The following is a 10,327-nucleotide window of genomic DNA, read 5'->3' as shown; positions in this document are numbered from 1 at the left end:
CCTCAACCTGCTCAGGAGGTGTATCATTAATATTCAACACATCCCTAATGGCCTCTATTATCAACTGCACCCCCTTAGCAAGAGATGCTTTCCCCCGTACTCCCTCATCACCGTCAGAATCTGTATCGGTGTCATCCTGCATAAATTGTGCTAAAGGACGTTTATGGGAGTACACAGCAGTTAGATCCGAGGCACCAGAACTGGGCCAGACAGCCATATTCTGCAGCACCTGGGTAGCAGATTCATTCTGTGCAACCCTATCTGAAATCTGAGAAATCATAGTTTTGATAGAGGATAACTATTCTGGCTCCCTTGCTGGAATATGTGCTAAACCAGTGCTATCCTGATTGCATGGAATGGGATCATCCTGAGAGGACATATCCTCTGCAGCATATGACACAGAGTCCCTGGACATTGCTAGTGGTGACCACAGACACTCTACACAGACACAAAGGGGATACAGAGTTCCACCCCCAAGAACGGCAAGAGAGACACAGAGATTGGAGCCAACCCACACACAGCGCTATTATTATACAACGGGAGACCCTTTATAAGCGCCGGCTGTGTACCTTAATAGGTTACACAGCCGTTTTTCAGCCCCCCTACCCCTTCTACAACCCCCTGGTACCGTGTAGGATAGCTTGAGATTGATGTGGAGGGACTTGCTTCTTTTCCTATACAGCGCTGTGCAGGCGCTGAAACGCTGTTGGGTCCGCCCTGAGGAGAAGCTCCGCCCCCTTCATGGCATCGTCTTCCCGCTCCTCCATGATTATACTGGCCTGAGGTATGATGCTGGCTGAGATTCGAGACCCCGACTGACTGTGGTGACCAGTGTAGGGTTAGGAGCTGGCTCAGGGCGCCCCTCACAGCGCCGCACCAATGTATCACTGAGCCTCCCGTAGCGCAGTTAGTACTGCGCTCCTACCCTTATGCCGCCATCTTCACACTGCCCCCCCCTGCTTGTCAGGGGGGTCGGTGTCTCACTCGCCACAATCTTCAGCTCTGTAAGGGGGTGGCGGCAGGCTGCTGGGGTGAGCGATCCCCTGTGGCGGGGAACAATCTATCCCCTCTGGAGCTCAGTGTCCAGTCAGCGGAGACAGTGGCTCAGACCCCGCAGGGTGGTCACTGCTCCTCCTTTTATTCCCACGCTGCAGGGAGGCTGTTGCCAGCAGCCTCCCTGTAAAATCAAAAAAACTCTAAAATTAAACTTAACTAGAATAGCTCTGTAGAGCTCCCCTAGCTGTGACCGGCTCCTCTGTGCACATTTTCTAAACTGAGTCTGGTAGGAGGGGCATAGAGGGAGGGGCCAGCCCACACTCTCAAACTCTTAAAGTGCCAATGGCACCTGGTGGACCCATCTATACCCCATGGTATTAATGTGGACCCCAGCATCCTCTAGGATGTAAGAGAAATGTACCAAATCATATGGAATCGTATGGAACCACTCCCGGGATTCTCCCGGGAGAGTTCAAGGGAAATCGCCTTTCGACTTCAGCCTCTAGACATATCGTTGTAGTGTATGGGGCCCTTAAGTTACAACAAAATATGTATATGGATGAACTGGATGCATTTTTGGTGCATATGAGCAGTATGGAAACGCGTATTTTACACAAAAATAAAAAAATAGAAGTATGTCCAACATCAGCCCCAATACATCAGAGTGTGCATAAGTATCACACTCTGCAAATGTAACATATGTCGTACCACTTAGTACATAAAACAATCATTATCAAATAATAAATAATAGCAACAACATATACAAAAAAACAAAACACTAATAAAACCAAGTTGTAAGTCTGTTATACAGTTATTTAGACATTTTATTACCAGCTCAAATATTTTACGTTTTAAGAAATCTACACAGAGCTTGACTGGGAACAAAATAAGATCATCACAGCTGTAAAAAACATTAGTTCATTGTTATTTAATAAATATAAATTCAATTTTGGAGCACAGCATCAGTATGGGTACATTGTCAAACACAAAATGTTTACTTGCAGCAAATACATTGAATGCGTTTGGTCTCATAACTGGAATTAGAACCTACATTTTTGGATTAGAACCTGATTCAACTAATCTTTTGGGAATCTCTGGAACACTGTTTTATGGCACAAACCACAGCACAAACAAATGACAAAGTTAAAAGCAAACATAAAAGCAGAACATTTACTGGAACACTGTATAATTTATAAAATCTTAGATGCTACCAAGGCATCCCATTTTTTGTATTCTTTTTACATAAACAAAGGGTTCTAAAAGGACAGTTATTTAAAAGGTTCACAACCAGAAATGTATGATTTCTGAAACATGGATGTGCAGAAAAATAGATATTTTTGCCTGGTTTAGTAATTTAGTAAGTTTTCTATTTTGGTTTTCAAAGAGTTATAAGGTGCATACATTTCCCAAGAGGCATTTTAATTACAGTGCTTAATGACATTGCTGTGAAAATGATCATATGAGCATTATGGTAATAAAGTAGCTTCTTTTCCACAAGCCCTGTGTATTTTGATTTCTACAGAGTGAGGATACCTACCCTGGGCTTTGTACTCAGGTATAAGATCACACTAAAATGATGCCTTGGTGCTTCGTTGGTATGTGAGATGTGCAAGGGAGTCTGGGAAATGGGTGGAAATCCTACAGTCCCAGGCCAGCTCTGGGTTAAAGTGTAAGACAGGGATATGCTCTGTATACAAATATACAAAGCAGGAAATGTTGGTGTGAAATGTTATGAATTTGTGCTAATAAATTGTTACCTGATTATACCAATTCTTTGCCTAAAAGATTCAGTGCATTAGCAAGTAGAACTACTTATTCAGAGCCATCAATGGCAAATATCGTAAAAACTAACTAAAGCTTTGCAGGATTTCTGCTACTTAGTGCCTAGCAGCTTAAAAATTAAGCATTATCTACAAAAGTTTCATAAAACAGTCACTACACTAGTCTAAGGGAAAGCCACTTAGGTTTAGTAACTCAGTAATTCACATATAAAATAAGGAGCATTTTATTTCCTTTTAAAAAGGTACCATTGTCATAGAGAAATATCTAGGAGCAGTATTGAAACGTTATCTTGGGCAATTCGACAAAAATAGATATATCTAGAGGAATTCTGGAAATGAAAAAAATTTGTACCATTGTTAAGGTGCATGGCCAAACAATAATTGTAAACTAATAGAATTTGGGCTTTTAGCTAAATTAGAATTCAAGAAGTGCCGAACCTCAAATAGGTGACACACCGATCTAACACTTAGTGCTAAATAACAGTGTGGATGCTATATTGTTTTAAAATATTCTTCATCATATCTTTTTATGTTTTGGTGCAAATGATAGCTTTCCTAAAAATAGTCTTTACAAAGAAAAAAAAAAATCTATATCAACGCACTATTGCATTAGCTGGAAGAATACTGGCTGCAGAACAATATTTACAGAAGTATAACCAGTAACAACACTTTAAATAGTTTGTCTAAATATAGGAATCTGATAGATAAGAGAGACCTACTGTAAGTAAGTGTATCTACACGGTTTAATTTACAATAACCTGACTGCTTTCACTGAATTCCTTGGCTTCAACACTTGAAATGTCAGCTTACAGCAGTGACATTACTTCTTCTATATCTTTAAGAAATGCTAAGTGACTACAAAATTTCAATCGTCACAGTTCACTTTATGAACATTACAAACATTTATTTTTGAGGTTCTGCTAAAAGCACATAGGAGCCGAAAACAGCCTTTTACAAGACAGCCTGAACATTCAGCTTGTGGTGTATAGCGAACAAGTGACAGATTCAAAGGCCAAGATACCAAGGGTAATGTTTTCTGACTTAAAGCTAATTTTTTAATTATTATAAAAAGGCAGAGCTGTTTATTGCTGTAGTACCCAAATTCTATGTATATTCAAATTCTTGAAATCATGGTATACATAACAAGGCAATACATCACGCCACTTAAACTAGTAGACAGAACTAACTGTACAAAGGCTTTTGCTACATCATATGTAGCCAGTGGTTTAAAAAAAAAAGAAAAAGTAATTAATTCATTATTATTTTATCCATAAGTGTAGATAAGAACATTTTAATGTTGTGGGTTATGTATTTTCTACATAGATTTCAGAAATGTCCATTTATCTCATATACACAGGAAACATCCAAAATTTGTGGAATTAGTTCTCGTGTTTGGCAAATAATTGATTTGTCTGTTCTTGTTGGCTGCCTATACATACAAAAACCACGGATCACCAGAAAGACACTACCAGTTATTTACAGCCTTATATCAAGCCAACATGCAACTGCTTTCAGCAAGTCAACTCAAACTTTGCTTTCACCAGTGCAAGCTGCTCAGATTGACCAAAGATTATTTGCAACTACAGTATAGCAAAAAAAACAAAAAAATAATTTGAATACCTTGATGTCAATACTTTACGTTGTAAGAAGACTTTTACTGAATATTCCAACCTAAAAAGTCAAATTGTGTGACTTTTTACTTCTAAAAATAGCTTTCTAAGTTGTAAGTTATAAAAAAGATGAATTAAAGCAACAGGAGCACAAAAACAAATACTGCTCCCCTTCTTCACTTTGATGTGGGTACACGCAGTGCTAGTGCATAGCTAATTAATGTTTGTTTCCCTGGGGTGACCAGGGCAGTAACTTTCCCTGATCTACATGCATCAGTCAACTAAAGAACAGTATTCTATCAACAGCTTAGCTGTTTGAATAGGATTGCAGCTATGTAATATGCCACATCGTACATACCTGCAAACAAGGACAATAATAAAATAACTGGGCAAGAAAATTGTAGAGTTAACAAGAACGTATCAGTTTTAGTGCGTTTCTAAATATAGGCTTTCAACTGAAATTCTAGCTTAATGTGCCCCTATATAAAACAGTATTTGGCAATATTCTTAAATATATACATACAATTTTCTATGATACCAGAACTTGGGAGTTTGATTCGGACTTCCTCAACACTTCCTGAGATATGTTTACATCAGAAAGAAAGGTCTAACTAAGTGGTCTGCCAATTACATACTGTGCACTTTCAAATCCATTTTTTCTGGTAAAACATGGGCATTTTTAAATGTGTATTTGTGGTGGTATACAATGCTCTAACGCAGAAACAGTTCTTATTTCTTTTTAAATGTAAAGAAAAAAAAAAGTTGCCATATGAACAGAACTAATCAATATCTATGAAGGGTTATGACTGAGTGGGTAAATCATGCATATTAGAAACTGTTAACATAGCACTAAACCATTATTCCATTTGAAATGAAGTAGTCAGTGGCATTTAGAAAGCCTGCGTTTATGGCACTTGGCATGCTGCTTAGGCTATCAAGCAGAATCTGTTTATTACATAAAACTACGGAAGTGCAGAAGATGAGCGTGGTGGAAGAGACACATAATATCCCTAACAATGGTACACCTGAGCCTACGATTAAGTCTTCCTGGAACATCCTTTAAACTTAGCCTCAATATAAATGTAACCATAAACTATTTTATAAACCATTTTTCAAACGTAAATCTTAATTACAAAATTACTAAGGAAATCTATTAACTAGTGCAGTGCATCAGTTTTTTTTTTTTTAAATAACCATAATATGAAACTACTATCACACTCTGCATCGAAGATCTGTTCTACTGAGACACAGATGGCATTTCATCTTTCACATTTCATCCCAATTTCAGCCATCATAGAAAACATGATCTTACCATCTTTTCCCATTAGTAGGCCTAGAACAAATCAAACTCTAAGGACAAAGCCCAAGCTTTTAGCTTCAAGTGAAACTCATGTCTGCCCATTTCATGGATTTATTCTGCCTTGTTAGGTAAGGCTCAAGGCTTAGATTTAAAAATGGAGTTAAAAGTCAAAGTGAAGCTTCACTGGTCAGCGCAGGAAATAAGCACAGCTGCCTGGGGCACTTCTTTCTTCTGGCCATCTCTTGAGTGGGAGGACCTAGGACTCCTGGAGAAACAAAGAATCATTTGGTTATAAAAAAAACTAAAAAAAAAAAAAAAATCCACATTTATTTTAACAGGATGGTGTCTGTAGAAGATGTAACAAAAAAAACAGTTATGATACATGTACTATCATCATTACTAGGTCTACTATTAAAAGATTTTTTTTGGGTTTAAAAACTGAATAGAATTGTATAACCAAAGCAAAGGAGAGGTGCAGAAATTACCAGTGACTACACTGAGCCAGCAAGAGAACACACAAGTCCAGTGAATGAATAATGTGACACTAACCCCAAAATGAGACCGGTTATGATTGGCAGACAAGTACACAGATCTGACCTTGTTCGGCTTACAACCTATTTGCAGCAAATGCGACTCGACTGCCGCAAATAGAGTGGCCATGTGTGCGCATGCACCAGCGGCCCACAGAATTATATGGTGCGTGCTCTTCTGAGAAGAGGCAACAGCATGCCATGGCTAGCCACAATCGCAAATCGGGCATTCGCTGGTAAGATGCGAGTGGCCACATCTGTATGTCTGTCTTTTATCTATCTATATACACTGCTCAAAAAAATAAAGGGAACACTAAAATAATACATCCTACCTCTGAATGAATGAAATATTCTTATTAAATACTTTGTTCTTTACATAGTTGAATGTGCTGACAACAGAATCACACAAAAATTATCAATGGAAACCAAATTTATTAACCTACGGAGGTCTGGATTTGGAGTCACACTCAAAATTAAAGTGGAAAAACACACTACAGGCTGATCCAACTTTGATGTAATGTCCTTAAAACAAGTCAAAATGAGGCTCAGTAGTGTGTGTGGCCTCCACGTGCCTGTATGACCTCCCTACACCGCCTGGGCATGCTCCTGATGAGGTGGCGGATGGTCTCCTGAGGGATCTCCTCCCAGACCTGGACTAAAGCATCCGCCAACTCCTGGACAGTCTGTGGTGGATGGAGCGAGACATGATGTCCCAGATGTGCTCAACTGGATTAAGGTCTGGGGAACGGGCGGGCCAGTTCATAGCATCAATGCCTTCGTCTTGCAGGAACTGCTGACACACTCCAGCCACATGAGGTCTAGCATTGTCTGGCATTAGGAGGACCCCAGGGCCAACCGCACCAGCATATGGTCTCACAAGGGGTCTGAGGATCTCCTCTCGGTATCTAATGGCAGTCAGGCTACCTCTGGCGAGCACATGGAGGGCTGTGCGGCCCCCCAAAGAAATGCCACCCCACACCATTACTGACCCACTGCCAAACCGGTCATGCTGGAGGATGTTGCAGGCAGCAGAACGTTCTCCTTTGCGTCTCCAGACTCTGTCACATGTGCTCAGTGAGAACCTGCTTTCATCTGTGAAGAGCACAGGGCGCCAGTGGCGAATTTGCCAATCTTGGTGTTCTCTGGCAAATGCCAAACATCCTGCACGGTGTTGGGCTGTAAGCACAACCCCCACCTGTGGACGTCAGGCCCTCATACCACCCTCATGGAGTCTGTTTCTGATCGTTTGAGTAGACACATGCACATTTGTGGCTTGCTAGAGGTCATTTTGCAGGGCTCTGGCAGTGCTCCTCCTGTTCCTCCTTGCACAAAGGCGGAGGTAGCGGTCCTGCTGCTGGGTTGTTGCCCTCCTACGGCCTCCTCCACGTCTCCTGATGTACTGGCCTGTCTCCTGGTAGCGCCTCCATGCTCTGGACACTATGCTGACAGACACAGCTCGCATTGATGTGCCATCCTGGATGAGCTGCTCTACCTGAGCCACTTGTGTGGGTTGTAGGGAGGTCATACAGGCACGTGGAGGCCACACACACTACTGAGCCTCATTTTGACTGGTTTTAAGGACATTACATCAAAGTTGGATCAGCCTGTAGTGTGTTTTTCCACTTTAATTTTGAGGGTGACCCCAAATCCAGACATCCATGGGTTCATAAATTTGATTTCCATTGATAATTTTTGTGTGATTTTGTTGTCAGCACATTCAACTATGTAAAGAACAAAGTATTTAATAAGAATATTTAATTCATTCAGATCTAGGATGTGTTATTTTAGTGTTCCCTTAATTTTTTTGAGCAGTATATATATATATATATATATATATATATATATATATATATATATATATATAACACAGCAATTGGTCTGGCACTCCTCGTTCCCGCAGGGTAATCGCTCCGGTGCCCTCCCTGAGCTGGCAGGCGGCACTCAGGAGACTTTCACAAATGTAGAAAAACGTGCTTTATTGTGCACAATAAAGCACGTTTTTCTACATTTGTGAAAGTCTCCTGAGTGCCGCCTTCCACCAACATATATATATATATATATATATATATATATATATACACACATATATATAATAAGATTTTACTTACCGATAAATCTATTTCTCGTAGTCCGTAGTGGATGCTGGGGACTCCGTCAGGACCATGGGGATTAGCGGCTCCGCAGGAGACAGGGCACAAAAATAAAGCTTTAGGATCAGGTGGTGTGCACTGGCTCCTCCCCCTATGACCCTCCTCCAAGCCTCAGTTAGGATACTGTGCCCGGACGAGCGTACACAATAAGGAAGGATTTTGAATCCCGGGTAAGACTCATACCAGCCACACCAATCACACCGTACAACTTGTGATCTGAACCCAGTTAACAGTATGACAACGTAGGAGCCTCTGAACAGACGGCTCACAACAAGAACAACCCGATTTTTTTATAACAATAACTATGTACAAGTATTGCAGACAATCCGCACTTGGGATGGGCGCCCAGCATCCACTACGGACTACGAGAAATAGATTTATCGGTAAGTAAAATCTTATTTTCTCTAACGTCCTAGTGGATGCTGGGGACTCCGTCAGGACCATGGGGATTATACCAAAGCTCCCAAACGGGCGGGAGAGTGCGGATGACTCTGCAGCACCGAATGAGAGAACTCCAGGTCCTCTTTAGCCAGGGTATCAAATTTGTAGAATTTTACAAACGTGTTCTCTCCCGACCACGTAGCTGCTCGGCAGAGTTGTAATGCCGAGACCCCTCGGGCAGCCGCCCAAGATGAGCCCACCTTCCTTGTGGAATGGGCCTTGACAGATTTAGGCTGTGGCAGGCCTGCCACAGAATGTGCAAGTTGAATTGTGCTACAAATCCAACGAGCAATCGTCTGCTTAGAAGCAGGAGCACCCAGCTTGTTGGGTGCATACAGTATAAACAGCGAGTCAGATTTTCTGACTCCAGCCGTCCTTGAAATATATATTTTCAATGCCCTGACAACGTCCAGCAACTTGGAATCCTCCAAATCGCTAGTAGCCGCAGGCACCACAATAGGCTGGTTCAGGTGAAACGCTGACACCACCTTAGGCAGAAAATGATGACGAGTCCGCAGTTCTGCCCTGTCCGAATGGAAAATCAGATATGGGCTTTTATACGATAAAGCCGCCAATTCTGACACTCTCCTGGCTGAAGCCAGAGCCAGTAGCATGGTTACTTTCCATGTAAGATATTTCAAATCCGCCGATTTGAGTGGCTCAAACCAATGGGATTTGAGAAAATCCAAAACTACATTAAGGTCCCACGGAGCCACTGGGGGCACAACCGGGGGCTGTATATGTAGTACAGGTTGAGTATCCCTTATCCAAAATGCTTGGGACCGGAGGTATTTTGGATATGGGATTTTTCCATATTTTGGAATAATTGCATACCATAATGAGATATCATGGTGATGGGACCTAAATCTAAGCACAGAATGCATTTATGTTACATATACACCTTATACACACAGCCTGAAGGTCATTTTAGCCAATATTTTTTGTAACTTTGTGCATTGAACATAGTGTATCTACATTCACACAATTCATTTATGTTTCATATACACCTTATACACACAGCCTGAAGGTCATTTAATACAATATTTTGAATAACTTTGTGTATTAAACAAAGTTTGTGGACATTGAGCCATCAAAAAACAAAGGTTTAACTATCTCACTCTCATTCAAAAAAGTCCGTATTTCGGAATATTCCGTATTTCGGAATATTTGGATATGGGATACTCAACCTGTACTCCTTTTACAAAAGTCTGGACTTCAGGAACTGAAGCCAATTCTTTCTGGAAGAAAATCGACAGGGCCGAAATTTGAACCTTAATGGACCCCAACTTGAGGCCCATAGACAATCCTGTTTGCAGGAAATGTAGGAATCGACCCAATTGAAATTCCTCCGTGGGGGCCTTTCTGGCCTCACACCACGCAACATATTTTCTCCAAATGCGGTGATAATGTTGTGCAGTCACCTCCTTCCTGGCTTTAACCAGTGTAGGAATGACCTCTTCTGGAATGCCTTTTTCCCTTAGAATTCGGCGTTCAACCGCCACGCCGTCAAACGCAGCCG

General features: G+C 41.3%; 1 protein-coding gene across 5 annotated transcripts in view; it reads right to left on the bottom strand.

Annotated features, from left to right (window-relative positions):
* Positions 1–3,660: 3,660 nt before the first annotated feature.
* Positions 3,661–10,327, bottom strand: part of BBX (BBX high mobility group box domain containing) — a 244,701-nt gene continuing 238,034 nt past the window's right edge. For all 5 annotated transcript variants that reach the window (XM_063953620.1, XM_063953619.1, XM_063953622.1 and 2 more), the window contains one exon: positions 3,661–5,952. In XM_063953620.1, the coding sequence (XP_063809690.1) occupies positions 5,868–5,952 (85 nt within the window). In that variant the 3' untranslated portion in view covers positions 3,661–5,867. The remainder of the gene's footprint in view (positions 5,953–10,327) is intronic.

Source organism: Pseudophryne corroboree, chromosome 2, assembly GCF_028390025.1.
Source record: "Pseudophryne corroboree isolate aPseCor3 chromosome 2, aPseCor3.hap2, whole genome shotgun sequence".
Taxonomy (NCBI): Eukaryota; Metazoa; Chordata; class Amphibia; order Anura; family Myobatrachidae; genus Pseudophryne; species Pseudophryne corroboree.
Note: the sequence above shows the minus strand (reverse complement) of the source record. Positions and strands in the feature narration are given on the sequence as shown.